Source organism: Hemiscyllium ocellatum, chromosome 12 (genome assembly GCF_020745735.1).
Source record: "Hemiscyllium ocellatum isolate sHemOce1 chromosome 12, sHemOce1.pat.X.cur, whole genome shotgun sequence".
In the NCBI taxonomy this organism is placed as follows: domain Eukaryota; kingdom Metazoa; phylum Chordata; class Chondrichthyes; order Orectolobiformes; family Hemiscylliidae; genus Hemiscyllium; species Hemiscyllium ocellatum.
The window spans coordinates 69033717-69052425 of NC_083412.1; the positions used below are offsets into that span (position 1 = coordinate 69033717).

General features: G+C 42.6%; 1 protein-coding gene across 5 annotated transcripts in view; it reads left to right on the forward strand.

The window, feature by feature from the left end:
* The window catches only part of LOC132820818 (NXPE family member 3-like), a 94209-nt gene extending 78471 nt beyond the window's left edge, over nt 1–15738 (forward strand). For all 5 annotated transcript variants that reach the window (XM_060833146.1, XM_060833150.1, XM_060833147.1 and 2 more), the window contains one exon: nt 15042–15738. In XM_060833146.1, the coding sequence (XP_060689129.1) occupies nt 15042–15595 (554 nt within the window). In that variant the 3' untranslated portion in view covers nt 15596–15738. The remainder of the gene's footprint in view (nt 1–15041) is intronic.
* Nucleotides 15739–18709: the final 2971 nt, after the last annotated feature.

Below are 18709 nucleotides of genomic sequence, written 5' to 3' on the forward strand. Positions count from 1 at the left end.
ACTTGCTGCAGAAAGTCATGACCCACTATCACTAATATCCTTACATGCAGATGAGGAAGGACACCATTTTGACTGGGACAACACATCCATCCTTGGACAAGCCAAACAGAGATACGCTTGAGAATTCCTAGAAGCATGGCATTCCAACTGGAACTCTATCAACAAACACATTGATTTGGACCCCATTTACAACCCTCTGAGGAAAGGAACAGGAAATTGCATCATCATGGGAAATGACATCACTAATCCTTGGAAACCTAAACACATAAGTAGAAAGTAAGTCACTAACACCAGCGCTTCACCGAAGGCTCATGATGATGGTACTATTATGATGATGAAATGTCTGACAGTGAATCTTCCAGCTCAGCTAGCAAACTTACATCCAGAACCTCAACCTGAGCTACAAATCTCCTCAAAACACGCAAACAAAGTTATATCCTAAATTGATAAATATTTGTCATTCTAAGTTCTCATTTCAGCCGAGGTCTTACGCAAACTGAAAGGTCGGAGTCCAGAGCAAATTCTGTTAAAGAATGATTCTGCAATCACTGAAACAGCTTTGCTACTATCAACTTGCTTTAGAACCATGTAACTATTTCACCAGACATTTATTTTGATTGGTTCTGATTGGGATATTGCTAAGCTATTTAACTGCTCTAAGTCAGGTGTAAGTAAGCTTTCTAGGGTGTGCACTCTCCTGGACACTAGGCCATGAGTTCTCTTATGTACTTAAGGCTTAGTGGGACCCTTTTGCAGTCTCCTGTCCACATATAAGCTGCAACTATAATAGCTTGCCTGTCCAGATTCTAAAAAAAATATTTACAGTTTAGCTTTGTTTTGGGGTTTTGTTGTGGTCTGACCTAGCGTCCCTATATTCAGGGGATATGTTCTGAGTGAGACTATGCAATTGCCTTCTGTCAAGTGGTATCCTCCAAGCTCGGTCAGCCTGGTGAGGGTGTCCACTTCCATCAGCTTATCTTGTAAGTCACATATTCCACTTGCTGCACTATCAAATGGCAAAGCCAGCTGTAATGCCTGTTTAAAGTCCAATTGCGCTTCAGCTAGAATGCATTTTTGCATGGTAAATCATTAATCCCACATACCAAATGATCTCTCAGCAGCTCATTAAGGGTTAAACCAAAGTCACATGTCTCTGCCAGTTGTCTTAACCTCATCAAAAATCCTGACACAAATTCCCCAGGTTCTCAAACTGCCAAATTAAACCAATAGCATCTCAGAATTAGAGGAGACTTGGACTTGTAATGTTTATTAATTAAATCCACCAACTCTTGAAAGATTTTAGTATCTGGTGCCACAGGAAATGTCATGCTCCCAATAACTGATAAAACTACAGGTCCACAAGCTGACTGGAGAATTAGTCATTGCTTTCCATTTGCCCCAATGACATTTGCCTGGAAGAAATATTGCAATCTTTCCACATACTGGGCTCAATGAACAAGTCAAGCTTCCCAAAATAATGGCATGATCCCAGAAATGCTTACCTCAACTCAAGATGGCTGTTGCAATCACATTTCTTCAAACACATCGTTTTTATTTCTCATTTCCAATGGAATAAGTCCACAGAGGCTGGTACATGTGCAGTGTCCTTGACATTGGTCTGCCTTCCTGAGAGCCAGCTGTCAGAGTGAACACAACCTCTGACACTGCTGTTTATATCTGTCAGCCAGGACTCCCTGATTGGACCAGAGATAAACAGCCCCAGTCAGGAAACTCATATGCTGAGGTCAACCTGACTGACATTGTCACAATCACTACATACATAATGATCAGTAATTCCCCTTGTGTAACTAGTTCCTTGATGTCATCAGAAACCTTCAAATCGTCCAATTTAAATGAACATTGCCCGAGTGTGAAGGTTTTGTCCCAGTGGGGAGGTCTTCTTCATCTTCAGCATTCTGCTATTCCAGTTGTCTGGCAAGCAGTCTTATCCTGGCTGTTCATTTGGCTAAGTGTGAGAGTAAATTGGTCCTTGCATCTGAAGATCTCTGTATCCAGACCCTTTAATCTGATGCTCACGAAATCAACCTTCACTGGTTTCAGCTATGACCAGCCCTCCCTTTCAGTTTCTTACCAGCTGTACTGGTCTCTGTGGCTACTACGTGGCAATGATTTTAATGATCAGCGTGCCAACTCAGATCACCTTGTGCAGAATATCCATGCAGCCAGACACCTTCAAGGGAAGGTTCAGCATGACAACCATTTGGTTAAACTGCAAACTGCTGCACTAGTGTCTCATTTAAACTTGATCTTGAAGACTTTTACTTTCCAGTTTGATGGCTCAGAATCTCTCTTTTATTCAAAGTTTGTGAGAAGATTTGTAGCTCGGGTGCTCGTTGTTGTGGTTCTGTTTGCCGAGCTGGGAATTTGTGTTGCAGATGTTTCGTCCCCTTTCTAGGTGACATCCTCAGTGCTTGGGAGCCTCCTGTGAAGCGCTTCTGTGATGCTTCCTCCGGCATTTGTAGTGGTTTGAATCTGCCGCTTCCGGTTGTCAGTTCCAGCTATCCATTGCAGTGGTTGGTATCCTGGGTCCAGGTCAATGTGCTTATTGATTGAATCTGTGGATGAGTGCCATGCCTCTAGGAATTCCCTGGCTGTTCTCTGTTTGACTTGTCCTATAATAGTAGTGTTGAACCAGTCGAATTCATGTTGCTTGTCATCTGTGTGTGGCTACTAAGGATAGCTGGTTGTGTCGTTTCATGGCTAGTTGCTGTTCATGGATGCAGATTGTTAGCTGTCTTCCTGTTTGTCCTATGTAGTGTTTTGTGCAGTCCTTGCATAGGACTTTGTACACTACATTGGTTTTGCTCATGCTGGGTATCAGGTTCTTCGTTCTGGTGAGTTGTTGTCGGAGAGTGGCTGTTGGTTTGTGTGCTATTACGAGTCCTAGTAGTCGCAGTAGTCTGGCTGCCCAGTTTGGAAATGGTCTTGATGTATGGTAGTGTGGCTAGTCCTTTGGGTTGTGGCATGTCCTCGTTCCGTTGTCTTTCCCTAAGGCATCTGTTGATGAAATTGCCTGGGTATCCGATTTTGACGAATACATTGTATAGGTGTTCTTCATCCTCTTTTTGCAGTTCTGGTGTACTGCAGTGGGTTGTGGCCATTTTGAACAGTGTCTTGATGCAACTTCTTTTGTGTGTGTTGGGGTGGTTGCTTTCGTAGTTCAGGACTTGGTCTGTGTGTGTGGCTTTCCTGTATACCTTTGTGGTGAATTCTCCGTTAGGTACAAAGTACAAAGGGATCTGGGAGTGCTAGTCGAGGATTCTCTAAAGGTAAACATGCAGGTTGAATCCGTGATTAAGAAAGCGAATGCAATGTTGCCACTTATCTCAAGAGGGTTGGATTATAAAAGCACCGTTGTGCTACTGAGACTTTATAAAGCTCTGGTTAGGCCCCATTTGGAGTACTGTGTCCAGTTTTGGTCCCCACACCTCAGGAAAGATATACTGGCACTGGAACGAGTCAGCGGAGATTCACACGGATGATCCCTGGAATGGTTGGTCTAACATATGAGGAACGGCTGAGGATCCTGGGATTGTATTCATTGGAGTTTAGAAGATTGAGGGGAGACTTAATAGAAACTTACAAGATAATACATGGCTTAGAAAGGATGGATGCTAAGAAATTGTTTCCGTTAGGCGAGGAGTCTAGGACCCATGGACACAGCCTTAAAATTAGAGGGGGTCAATTCAGAACAGAAATGTGGAGACATTTCTTCAGCCAGAGAGTGGTGGGCCTGTGGAATTCATTGCCGCAGAGGGCAGTGGAGGCCGGGACGCTAAATGTCTTCAAGGCAGAGATTGATAGATTCTTGATGTCTCAAGGAATTAAGGGCTACGGGGAGAATGCGGGTAAGTGGAGTTGAAATGCCCATCAGCCATTCAATCATGGCGGAGTGGACTTGATGGGCCGAATGGCCTTACTTCCACTCCTATGTCTTATGGTCTTATGGTCTTAAGGTGTTCTCTGTACCATCACATCTAGGAATGGGAGTTGGTTGTCCTTTTCTTCCTCTCTAGTGAATCGGATTCCTGTGAGTATGGCGTTGATGATCCGGTGTGTGCTCTCTATTTCTGTGTTTTTAATGATTATGAAGGTGTCATCCACATATCTGATCCAGAGTTTGGGTTGAATTTGTGGTAAGACTGTTTGTTCTAATCTTTGCATTACCGCTTCTGCTATGAGTCCAGAGATGGGTGAGCCCATGGGTGTGCCGTTGATTTGTTCATATATTAGGTTGTTGAATGTGAGGCAGGTCCAGTCCAGTAGGTCAAGGACTGCACAAAGCACTACAAAGGATAAACAGGAAGACAGCTAACGATCCGCATCCATGAACACCAACTAGCCAGGAAACGACTCAACCAGCTATCCTTAGTAGTCACACACGCAGATGACAAGCAACATGAGTTCGACTGGGATAACACTACTATTATAGGACAAGCCAAACAGAGAACAGCCAGGGAATTCCTAGAGGCATGGCACTCATCCACAGATTCAATCAATAAGCATATCAACCTGGACCCAACATACCGACTACTGCAGCAGACAGCTGGAACTGACAACCGGAAGCAGCAGAGACAAACCACTACAAATGGCGGAGGAAAGCTCACAGAAGCGCATCACAGGAGGCTCCCAAGCACTGAGGATGTCACCTAGACAGGGGACGAAAAGTCTGCAACACAAATTCTCTCTCTTATTGCTTTATATCCACAGCAACTTGTTAGCTGTTTAAGCTCAGAAGAAATTATTCAATTTGCCTCAGGGACATTTGACCAAACTGCACTCATTCAATTGTAAAGTTCTATTTTGAACTCAAAAATATACAATAAGGACAGGCTTTAAATCTGTTGGACTCTTTATTTTAGCACATTTCACGTGCACACTGCCAGCTACTGGCCTGATTGTTCACAGGAACATACTGACCTCATAGCTCTATTCTTTGATATGCAAATCTGATGCAGTCCGATATCATTGGAACTGCGTCTTCCACAATTCTCAATGTTGACCCCTGTGTGGGCAATCTGCATTTACCCCTGACTTAGCAATTTAGTATGGCCAATTCATTTGACGTGTACATCTTTGACTGTGGGAAGAAACAGAGCACCCGGAGGAAACCCATGCAAACACTGGCAGAATGTGCAAATTCCATACAGACAGTTGCCCAAGGTGGGAATCAAACCCAGGTCTCTGGCACTGTGAGGCAGCAGTGATAACCACCTTGCCACCCCTACATTTAGAGGCTGCTACCTTAGATAATGCTGTCTCTGCTCAGATTATACTGTTTCTATATCTCAATAATATCAAATAACACTGGTGCTCCACATGTACCAGGTAATGGCCATCTTCAATCTAACCATCTCCTATTATCATTCCACAGAAGTACCATCACAGCATCACCCATGACCAATATCTTGATGATAAATATTGACGAGAAAGTTAACTAGGCCAGTAATGTAAATTCTGTGACTGCAAGAATAGATGAGAGGCTGTGAAATCTGCATTGAGTGACTCATCTCCCAACTTCCAAAGCTGTCCCGCATCTATAAGGCACATATCTGGAATGAGATGGAATATGCTCCACTTCCCTGAATGAGTGTGGATCCAACAATAACTGAAGACATTTTAAGCTATCAAAGACAAAGCAACTTGTTTGATTGGCATCCCATCACCACCCTAATGATTCCCTCCTCTGTCTCTGACACACCATGGTAGCCACTGTGTTCATATATGGGATGAACTGCAGCAACCTAATAAAATTATTTGAATATCATCTTCCATAACCTTGACCTTTAGTACCAAGAAGTTCAAAGGAAGTATTAGGGATAGAGCATATAGAGCATTGAAGATTACAGTGCAGTGCAGGCTCTTCAGCCCTTGATGTTGCGCCACCCGGTGGAACCAATCTGAAGTCCATTTAACCTATACTATTCCATTCTTGTCCATATGCCTATCCAATGACCATTTAAATGCCCATAAAATTGGTGAATCCACAACTGTTTCAGGCAATGTGTTCTATCCCCTACTACTCTCTGAGTAAAGAAACTACTTCTGATATCTTCCTATATCTATTACCTCTCAATCTTAAGCAATGCCCTCTCATGCTAGCCATCACAAACCAAGGAAAAAGGCTCTCACCCTCAACCCAATCTAACCCTCTGATTATCTCGTATGTCTAAATTAAGTCACCTTTCAACCTTTTTCTCATGAAAACAGCCTCAAGTCCCACAACCTTTCCTCGTAAGACCTTCCCTCCATACCAGGCAATGCCCTAGTAAATCTCCTCTGAACCCTTTCCAAAGCTTCCACATCCTTCCTATAATGCGGTGACCAGAACTGCACACAATACTCCAAATGCAGCCGCTCCATACTTTTGTACAGCTGCAACATGACTCAATTCTTTTACTAATAAAAACTAACACACCGTATGCCTTCTTAACAGCCCTATCAACCTGGGTGGAAACTTTGAGGGACCTATAAACATGGACAGCAAGATCTCTCTGCTCATCTACACTACCAAGAATCATACTCACCCAGTACTCTGCATTCTTGTTACTCCTTTGAAAGTGAATCACCTCACACTTTTCTGCATCAAATTCCATTTGCCACACCTCAGCTCAGCTCTGCAGTTAATCTATGTCCCTCTGTGAACTATACATCCATTGCACTATCCGCAACTGCACAAACTTAGTGTCATCTGCAAATTTACTACATCATCCTTCTACGCCCTCATCCAAGTCATTCATAAAAATGACAAACAACAGTGGACCTAAGACAGATCCTTTTGGTATATCACTAGTAACTGAACTCCAGGATGAATATTTTCTATCAACCACCACCCTCTGTCTTATTTCAGCTAGCCAATTTCTGATGCAAACTGCCACATTGACCTCAAATCATATTTTGTGCAGTAGCCCACCATGGGGAACCTTATCAAACACCTTACTGAAATCCATATACACCACATCAATGGCTTTACCCTCATTCACCTGTTAGGTCACCTTCTGAAAGAACTCAATAAGATTTGTGAGGCACAACCTATCCTTCAAAAAACCATGTTGACTATCCCTAATCAACTTATTCCTATTGCGATGATTATAAATCCTATCTGTTATAACCTTATCCAACACTTTACCCACAACTAAAGTAAGGCTCACTGGTCTATAATTACCAGGGTTGTCTCTACTCCCCAGCTTGAACAAGGTAGCAACGTTTGCTATCCTCCAGTCTTCTGGCACTATTCCTGTCGGCAATGATGACATAAAGAACAAAGCCAAAGGCTTAGCAATCTCCTCCCTGGCTTGCCAGAGAATCCCAGGATAAATCCCATCCAGTCCAGGAGGTTTATCAATTTTCACACTTTCCAGAATTTCTAACACCTTCGCCTTGTGAACTTCAATCCTATGTAGTCTAGCCGCCTGCTTTTTAGTATTCTCCTCGACAACAATGTGCTTTTTCCACTGTGAATACTGATGAAAAATATTCATTTAGCACTTCCCCAACCTTCTCTGACTCCACGCACAACTTCCCACTATTGTGATTGGCCCTAATCTTGCTCTCATTCATTCTTTTATCTCTTATAAATCTGTAGAAAGCTGTAGGATTTTCCCTGATCTTATCCACCAACAACTTCTCATATCTCCTCCTCGCTCGTCATAGCTCTCTCTTTCAGTTTTTCCAGGCTACCTTGTAACTCTCAATTGTCCGAACTGAGCCTCACATCTTATCCAAACATAAACCTTCTTCTTCCTCTTGCAAGAGATTCAAATTCCTTCGTAAACTACAGCTCCTGAGCTCAACAGCTTCCTGCCTGTCTGACAGGTATATACTTATCAAGGACACACAGTTGCTGTTCCTTGAAAAAGCTCCACATTTCTATTGTGCCCATCCCCTGCAATTTCCTTCCCCATTCTAGCCATCCTAAATCTTGTCTAATCACATCATAATTGCCTTTCCCCCAGCTGTAGCTCTTGCCTTCCTGTGAATACCCATCTCTTTCCATTGCTAAAGTAAACATAGCCCAATTGTGGTCACTATCACCAAAGTGCTCACCTACCTCGAAATCTAACACCTGGCTGGGTTCATTACCCAATGCCAAATCCAACGTGGCCTTGTCCCTTGTTGGCCTGTCTGCATATTGTGTCAGAAAATCATCCTGCATACATTGGACAAACACTGACCCATCCAAATTACTTGAACTATAGTATTCCCAGTCAATATTTGGTGTGATGAAGTCCCTATAACAATTACCCTGTCACTCTCGCTCCTATCGAGAATCATCTTTGCTATCCTTTCCTCTAAATCTCTGTAACTATTCAGAGGCCTATAGAAAACTCCCAACAGGGTGACCTCTCCTTTCCTATTTCTAACCTCAGCCCATACTATCTCAGTTGACGTGTCCTTAAACCTCCTTTCTGCAGCCATAATACAGTCCTTGACTAATAGTGCCACACCCCCCATCTCTTTTGCCATCTTCTCTGTTTTAAGTACTGGAACCTACAGCAGTCATTCCTGTCCCTGCTTTATCCATGTCTCCGAAATGGCCACAACATTGAAATCCCAGGTACCAACTCATGCTGCAAGTCCATCCCAAGTTCCAGATGCTCCTAGCATTGAAATAAACACACTTCAAATTAACTTTTTGCTTGCTGGTGCCCTTTTGTGACCCTGAAACCTTATTTCAGACCTCCCTACTCTCAACCTCATCTGTTCTCAAACTACAATTTAGGTTCCCATCCCCCTGCTGAATTAGTTTAAACCCACCCGAAGAGCATGAGCAAATTCATCCCCCAAGATATTGGTAACCCTCTGGTTCAGGTGAAGACCATCCTGTTTGTAGAGGTCTCACATTCCCCAGAAAGAGCTCCAATTATCCAGGAATCCAAAACCCTCCCTCCTGCACTATCCCTGTAGCCACGTGTTCAACTCCTTTTTCTCCCTATTCCTCACCTCGCTAGCATGTAGCATGGGCAACAACCAGAGATAATGACTCCGTTTGTCCTTCGTCTAAGCTTCCACCCTAGATCCCTGAATTTCTGCCTTAGATCCCCATCTCTCTTCCTACCTATGTCATTAGTGCCAAGGTGGACCACAACTTGGGGCTGCTCCCCCTTCCCTGCAAGGATTCCAAAAACACAAACCCTGGCACCTGGGAGGCAACACATAAACTTTGAGTCTCTCTTTCATACAGAACCTCCTGTCTGTCCCCCTAACTATGGGGTCACGAATGACTAATGCTCTGCTCCTCTTCCCCCTTCCCTTCTGAGCAACAGGAACACACTCTGTGCCAGAGACCTATGCCCCATTGCTTATCTCTGGTAAGTCATCCCTCTCAATAATATCCAAAACAGTATACTTGTTGTTCAGGGGAATGGCCGCAGGGGATCCCTGCACTGTCTGCCGGTTCCCATTCTGTTCCCTGACAATAACCCATCTACCTTCCTCTTGTACCTGAGGTGTGACTACCTCCCTGTCAATAACCCCCCTTCTCCCCCACCCAAATGATCCAAAGTACATCCAGCTCCAGTTCTCTAATGTGGTTTTCGAGGAGCTGGAGTTGGGTGCATTTCCCGCAGATGCAGTTAGCAAGGACACTGGTGGTGACCCTTACTGCCTACATTCTGCAGGAGGAATATTCAACTGCCCTAAACTCCATTCCCACTATTCTAAATTCCCAACGAGCCAACTGAAAATTACAAGAGCAGAAAAAAAAGATGAGTCACCTTATCAATCTGGTGCACAGAAACTTTTTCCTGGTTAGAGGAGAAGGATGGGTGGGAGACACTACCCGAGTAGTGTTTCGAGTAAAGCAACCACTCAAATATAAAACCTCATTTACCCAGCAGTCCCATGTCCACTCCTGCTCAGTGAGCGGTCTGCCTATACATGAGGACTTTGTGAAGTGCTCAGTGTGTTCCTTTGTTGTTTCTGAGGTCAAAGTTGATGTCACATGGATCATTTAATTTTCTTTCTTCTGTGTTTTCCCTTTTTTTGTCTTTTTCTGTTTTATATCCAGAAGAGCTCTTACACACAACTGAATGTATTTTTTTTCCCCATCACCAAATAACCTGTGGTATTTTTCATCTGTTAACCACTGTCAGTATCATTTGACGTTTCTTATGTCTTTCAGCATTTCTATAGCAATTTGTTACATGTGGGCGGCACGGTGGCACAGTGGTTAGCACTGCTGTCTCACAGCGTCTGAGACCCAGGTTCAATTCCCGACTCAGGCGACTGACTGTGTGGAGTTTGCATGTTCTCCCCGTGTCTGCTCCGGTTTCCTCCCACAATCCAAAAATGTGCGGGTCAGGTGAATTGGCCATGCTAAATTGCCCATAGTGTTAGGTAAGGGGTAAATGTAGGGGTATGGGTGGGTTGTGCTTCGGCGGGTTGGTGTGGACTTGTTGGGCCGAAGGGCCTGTTTCCATACTGTAAGTAATCTAATCTAATGTGAATGTTTGTTAAGCCATTTTAAAGGGCATATTACTGTGAGTTTGGTATCACAAATAGACCAGAGTAGGAATAAAGGCAGATGTCCTTCCCTGAACTTTTCCTCCACTTCCTTCCTAACTTTTGCATGGTTGACCATGCCATCCTTCTCCAATGCCTCTCCACTGTTATTTAGTGGGTGCTTGCTCTCACTTGGTTCCATTCTGATCTCTGTAATTGTAGCGAGAGAGTAATTTGCAATGGCTTCTGTTTCTGCTCTCAAACTGTTATCTTTTGTGGTACCTTGGGATCTATCCTTGGCTCCCTCATATTTGTCATTGACATGATGTCCCTCCATGACTACATTTAAAGTGCACATCATTTGTGTCCAGATATATACTGAGTACATCCATGTCCACCTCACTGCCAACATTCTTAAATAATTCTCAGTTCTTAAATTGACACACTTCTTACTCATTGCTCAAGAAACAATAATTTCTTTCAATTAATTATTAGGAGGATTGAAGACATTTTGTCGAGGTTCCAAATTCCTTTCTTGTCCCTGCATTCAAGCCTATCTATTCATAACCTTGGTGTCTTACTAAACCCTGAGATGACCTTCCTACTACATTTCCATGTTGTGATTCGCACTATCTATTTCCACCTCCACAGCAGCTCCTGACTTTGTCCCTGCCTCAGTTCATCTGCTGCAGAAACCCTCAGTCATGACATTGTTACCTCAAGACTTGACTATTTCAACATGCTCTGAGATGGTCTCTCATATTATACCCTTCCTGAACTTGAGGATGTAAGCTGCTCTTCATGTCCTTACTCACACCAAGTCTGTTCTCCTGTCACTCTATATATTCACTGACCTACATTGGCTGTTGTTTTTACAATGCATTGATCTTTAAGAATGCTCATTTTTGTTTTCAAGTTCCTTTATGGCCTTAGCTTCTTTATTTCTGTCACTTTTTCTGGTTTCATAAGCCTTTGTGATACATGACCTCATCAAACAGTGGTGTATTGCTAATCCTGATTTTAATTTCCCCAGTATGAGTGGCTGTGCCTTTAGCTGCCTTGGCATAAAGCCCAGGACTACACTTTTAGTCACGCTATGTCACTTTCTGTCACTGTATGCCGCTTTCTGCCAGTATGTGTCGCTTTCTGCCTTTAAGATGTACTTAAGATCTTCATCTTTACCAAGTTCTTGACCTGATGTACTGAAACTGTCTTATGAGCACAGTAGCAAATTTTACTTAAACAATTATTTGGGATGTTTTACTACTTTAAAGTTCTATAAGAATATAAATCATTTATTGTTACTTTGGTTTGAAGTTCATGTCTCGAATTCAATTTAACATAATGGATTATTTTATGCTATTTAACCCTGGGAAATGGATATTCTGGAGTATAAGGGCAAGATTCCTGCCTTTGAGCCAGAACCTATGGGTTTAAGTGACACTCCAGGATTTCAGGAAAGCTGTATCCATACTAGAGTCAATAGGATCAAGCTAATTTTATTTTTGTCTGTCAGTTTTGTCAGGTTTCATGGAGAGTTTCTGTATATGAGGCCTGGTAAGGTCTCTCACCAAATATTTTCAAATTGCCTCATTACCTACCTATCCCACTTCTGTGACACCCCTTTCATCAGGTCCCATCCCCATTCCAACACCCATTATCTACCTATCCCATCTCTGTGACACCCCTTTCACCTGATTCCACCCCCATTCCAACTTGTATTATTCTGGGACAACTTACTGTTGCTAAGATATTCTGGAACAGACTGGCTTCTATGACACCAGTGCCATCTTTAAAAGGTGGCTCTGCACCCAGACAAGCGCTGTTAGTCTGGATGTGACTTGCACAGTTCCTGATATTTGTCTGGACATAGAGGAAAGTTTGAAATCAGGCTTTGCAGATGTAAACTTTACGTCCCAGGTCATCGAGCCCAGAGCAGTGAAATGGATTAATCTCTTTTTTTTCCAAAAAATGCCTTTTTCAAAAAAAAATGGAAAGACTGTTAATCTGAGTTTCTAATTTCTTTATTTTTCTACTTTTTTTCCTAAGAATCTGTACTCAAGAATCTGTACCCAGGTACCTTAGCACCTAAGATCGCACTATAAGTGGCAACTTGTAAACTTTTCATTGTACAGTCGGTTCGACTATAACGTGGTCGTTCCGTTCTCATGCAATCTCATGTTACAAGAAAATCAAGTAATAGCAGCACCAAATAAACTAATGGGGAGAGAATCACATCACAACCAATGTTAAAAGTTCACCCTTTAGAAAAATGTCCCCAATTCATGAATCGCATTGATGCGAATTTGCATTATCGAACCATGTGCGATAGCAGAATGGCCTATATTCATCTGAGCACATATGACAGTAAAGCTAATTCAAACAGGGATGGGCAATTAATGCTTGCTTAACAGCGATGCCCTCATCCTGTGAATGAATAAGCAAAAAGCTATACCACCCATTTTCACCTCCTCAGCAACCTGCCTCTCTTCTTTCAGGAAGTGAACAGTAGACAATCGGATATAAAAAGTTAAGACTCATAATGTGTTGCCAGACATTCAGCTCTTCACCCGTCATGTTGACAGCACCCTGACTCTTGTCTATTCTGAGAGCAGACTGACTGTCTCCCATTCCCTGAATTGTTATTGGAGATTGCCCATGACTTACTGTGCCAGGACCCCATGACCGAAGGCTCCCTTTGATTGATTTGACTGAAAACTGCTGACAGCCATGACCAAGCTTCCTGACTTTGTGTCTGAATAACTTGACCAGGCAATACAGAAGTACTCAACCATTTAGTTCAGGTTGGCAGGGGAGGGGGAGGGGGGAGGCAACATAGCATAGAAAGGCAAAGCAAGGAATACAATGCAGGGATACTGTGAACATCCAGGAAGGCTGAGTGAGTATGAGCCAGCAAGGAAACAACCCAGAAATGTGGCCTGGTCATGTCCAGGAGCTGGGTGTATGTACCTGGATGTACAGAGTCCTTGCTGCATGGTGGCTTAGTGGTTAGCACTGCTGTCTCACAGGGCCAGGGAACTGGGCTCACTTCCAGCCTTGAGCAACTGTCTGTGGGGAGTTTGCACATTCTCTCCGTATCTGAGTGCGTTTTCTCCAGGTGCTCTGGTTCCTTTGCACAATCCAAAGATGTGCAGGTTAGGAGAATGAGCTCTGCTAAATTACCCATAGTGTTCAGGGATATGCAGGCTAGGTGAATTACCCATGGGAAATGCAGTGTCATAAGGATGGGGTGGCTGTGGGTGTGATTCTCTTTGGAAGGTCTGTGTGGGTTGAATGGCCTGCTTCCACATTGTAGGGATTCAATGGAAGATGTAGCAAGTTGATCCTGATGTTGATATTGGCCTCATTTGAATTCTCACCCAATGCTGTCACATTTCTCACCATAGCCTGGATTCTGCAAATTGCAAACCTCTCAAATGTAGACAAATGGCAAGTAGTATGAATGGTCAGACACAAGATGGAAAGGAATTGGAGCCTCTCAGATTGTTATCTGTCACTCTAGGTTGTAACATTCATGCTGGTTCAGTGGTTAACACTGCTGCCTGCCAGCCCCAGGGACCTGGATTCAATTACACCCTCAGGCAACTGGCTGTGTGGAGTTTGCACATTCTATGCATCTCTGTGTGGGTTTACTCCAGGCGCTCTGGTTTCCTCCAAGAGTCCAAAGATGTGCTGATTAGGTGGATTGGCCATGCTAAATTGCCCTTAGTGTCCAGGGATGTTCAGGCTAGGTGGATTAGCCATGGGAAATGCATTCATGTTAGGGTACTTTTCAGAGGGTTAGAGTAGACTTGATGGGCTGCATGGTCTGCTTCCACACTATAAGGATTCTTAATGCAGTTTTTCTCCATTTCTTATCTCCATCAAAAGAGACATCAAGACAAAGAGATCAACAGAGCGAAAGAACAAGGAATGATGTCATGGAAGAGAAAGAGTGATATTTGCAGAGGATTTTTTTTTCTGTCCAATGCACTTGGGTAGCATTGGTAAACAAAAATTCTGCCTTGAGAACAATAGTTAATTAATTTATTTAGTTGACTCTGAATAAATTATTTTGAATATCAGACAATGAACATTGATGTTCACCGGGACATACTTCCTCTGCGTTGCCACAGAGTGATTTTCAGTCTATGTTCCCTCAGTCAGACTGTAGTATTCCTCAAAGAGAGAACTGCCAAATCTGTCACAGTTCATTCTCCCCAGTCTCACCTTTTACTTTGAGATCAGACAGACCAGCATTGGCAGAGCACTGGGAACAGGTCAACAGTCTGGCTGCCTCTTTATTGGAGAATGGTCCACAAATTTAAGGTGAAGATAGGTCAAAGAAAAGAAATTGTTGACAGAATAAGTGAATGTATATTAATGCGATATAGGATTAGTCCTTTTATTTGTGTTTACTGCAAGGAATAGGATTTAAATCCTACTCAACAATCACAAAAATCTGTGCATTTGTTTTAAATTTTGCTGATGAAAATGATGTTTTCTCCCAGTTTCTTATCGCTTAACATTAGAAATATTGTTGTTGAGCAGCTTGTATCTTTTGATTTCTATTTTAGACATCAAGATATTGGACCTTGGCAATCCTATCAAGGTGGGTCCTCATCTTGCTGTGAACTTGGAGAACAACATCGTGTTAGAATATCACCCTCATGGTCCTCCGATCCAATTCAGTACCATTGCAAGTCAGCATCTACAACTCATTTCAAATAAACTGGACGAGATTACAGGAGGGGAAAACACAGTTATAGCCATTACCCTAACGGCCCATTTCACCCCTTTTCCTGTTGAAGTCTATATTCGAAGAATACAGAATATCAGGAGATCACTTCTCCAGTTACTCGACAGGAGCCCGGATACACTGGTTGTAATAAAGACGGCCAATGTCCGGGAACAGCCCCCACAGATCGTTCCCTATTACAGTGACTGGTACGCTTATCAGATTGATTCAGTGATGAGAAAGATGTTCACAGGCATCAACGTGGTATTTGTAGATGCCTGGGAGATGACCATAGCACATTACCTTCCTCACAATATACATCCTGGGAGAATTATTATAAAGAATGAAATAGATGTGTTTCTTTCATATGTATGCCCTTCTATACAAAGATAAACACTGTCTTCTTCCACTTGTGGCAGTCCCTTGAAATTAGGAGGACACTTGCCCATGGCAAAGATTTGTGTATGGACTTTTAAAATGGGAAGGCTGTTGAAATCCTATATTAGATGTCTTCCAACCAGGTATGGATTATCATAAGATGCAAAACTTAAAAACACCATTAGGTGTCTTTGACCTCATATTGGTGTCCACAGAGTTGCTGCTCCTGTTGACACCATGGAGCCTGAATGACATACAATGGCATGACCACTTTGTGTGCTGTGAAGCATGTTGGGAAGGCCACAAGTCTAAGTGTGCTTGGTCTGCACTGGAAGCCTTGGGAGTTGCCATGGGGATGATATTCAATCAAATTGGACGCTGACTGTATTCTTGTTTCAGAAACCTACTCCACAGTTTCACAGGCATTCAGCAGTAATGGGAGAAGACAGAGAGGCAACAGTGTTCTACAAAGGTCATTTCATCAACATTTCTCCTGCCTTCATTTCAACCAGAAGCAATGTCTGAAGTGGCTTCAGGTCAACAAGGAGCTAGTTACAGAACAGTGTCAACCTGGACCCTGGGATCAGTGAGAAGATGGCACTGCCAGTGACTGTAAAAACCACAGTGGCATTTCTGGATGAGAATGGATGCTATTTTCAATACTTGCTGTTAAGCTCCATGTTGAGTCTGTACAGCCAGCTATTCATCAAATGTGGGGGCAGCTTATTGCTTCCCTGCACTGAAAAAACACATTCCTAGAAATCATTAATTTTAACAAAACTGATCAGAAATTGTACATACACTACCTGCCAGTCACGATTGGTTATGATCTGTTGATGTACAACATAGCCAATTATGATTGTCTGTGATCTCATGCACTACCAAGTCAATCAAAATTGAGTATGATCTATTCATGCACTACTTACCAATCATGTTTGATAATGGTCTGTTCTTGCAATACCTAACCAATCACAATTGACCATGATCTCCTCTTCTACAGTGTATGCATCACCTCATCATGTAAACATTTGATTGTGCCATACCTGGAAATATCAGGGTTCAGAGGCATTTCTGTTCACACTATGTGCAATGACTTGGAAAGATTTATTAAGGCTTTCTTCTCAAGTGCTGTGTGTTCAGGAAGAAGGATGAAGAAGAGACAGCAATCCAGCCAACTGTGGATCAGTGTACAAATATGGAGTAGCTGTGTCCACTGCCTGGTTAGTTGTCATTTCTGTTATACTTGGTTTGATAGATTAATAAATTGCTGAACTTTGTCTCAATATACTTGGACATGGAATGGTCACATACTCATTCAGATCCTGAGTCTTGTAATGAAAGTTAAATTTGATTTTGAAATCCATCACCATCATGCTTTTCAAGAAACCCCAAACTGAATGCAAGCAGTAAGACCAACTCCAAACATTCTTTCATCAGCTGGCCAGGCCAGGATGAATCTTCTGGATTCATCATAATGCTTCAACATGGCAATATTTTTCTTCTCACATTTCTGCTCAGTTTGAGCACATTCCTTTCAGGAGGAGCCAACAGTCACCCATTCTGAGGAAGCATCCTGCTAATGTCACAGGGGACAAGTTTTTGATTGGTCAGTGTCAGTCAGGTGCTAATTTGTATTAACTGGATCATTCCCTTGTTGCTACAGTTGACGGTAAAAACAATGACTGCAGACGCTGAAAACCAGATTCTGGATTAGTGGTGCTAAAAGAGCACAGCATTTCAGGCAGCATCCGAGGAGCAGTAAAATCGACATTTTGGGCAAAGGCCCTTCATTAGGAAAGGAATCTCACAGCAGTACAAGGCAAATGTGCCTCAGTGTTTGTAAAGTGTAGTACAGTCAGCTCATCTTCTGGGTAGTACAGGAAAATCAAATCAGATAGTGAGTAAGTTCTTGATGCTATTTGTTAGAAAGAAAGAATTGTAATTTTTAGATAGCTAATTAAAATTTAAATTGCAAACTAACAGCCAATAGTGTGTTAGTCATATCAATTGGTGGGGTGATCTAACTCCAAGTCGCTCTTTATTTGCATATGTACTGTACATGAGTCTGACTAGCTTGCTCAGTGACAGTACCTTGAATGAAGGTTTTGTGTTGCACTTATGAGATGTGGTCAGTGACAGATGCTGAGAGCATCCCTGATAGTTACATCTGCAGGAAATGTACCCAGCTTCAGCTGCACACTGAATGAATAGATCAGCTTGATGTCACGAAGGAGCAGAAAATTGGTGGAGAGCATCATACACAGAGGTTATAGAAACCCAAGATGGAGAAAGATAGAGGGGTGACCGTTAGACAGAGCAGGCCGTCAGTGCAGAAGTCCCATTTAGCTGTCTCCCTGTCAAACAAGCATTCTGTTTTGGATACTGATGGAGGTGATGGCCTAATGGCACCACAGCTGGCCCTGCTGTACAGAAGGGAGTGACAAAGTGTAGCAAAGTAATAGGAATTGAAGATTCAATAATCAAAGGTACAGCTAGGCACTTCTGTGCTCACGTGAGAGATTCCAGGATGGTATGTTGCCACCCTGTGCCAGGATCAGAGATGTCTCTGAGTGGGTACATGCCATCCCATGATGACTCTTTTTTCCAGACGAAAAGTAGTTCAATATCTTTCAGCTGATGAGAAAATTTAATGTCACTTTTTTTTGATGAGGGAAAGCAAATCATAGAGAGTTAGCACACGTGAAAATAAACAGGCAGAAAACCTGACAGGAGGAAACACGAGGAAAACATTACCCTCTAAAAAAGTTGATGATAGGATGGAAACTGAAGTCAGTGAAAAAATCTTCCCTCTCTCTCATGTTCTCCCTCTATCTTGCACCTCTCTCTCTCTCTCTCTCTCTTTCTAAGTCGCTGTGGAGGGAAAAACAGCACTTGGTTAGTCTGGACGGCGTGACGACACTGAACAGAAACATGCCAGCTACTGTCATGGACTAGGATAAAATCGAGGAAAATGTCAGCAGAAATTTCACAGACTTCAGTCAAACCCTAGCTAAAAAGTGATTTTATTTGTAAAATATCAGGAATTTTTAAGCAATATCCAATGTTTGTACACATTTTATCAATTGAATGAAATAGAAACTGTAAACATTCTTTTTTTACAGAATTTTG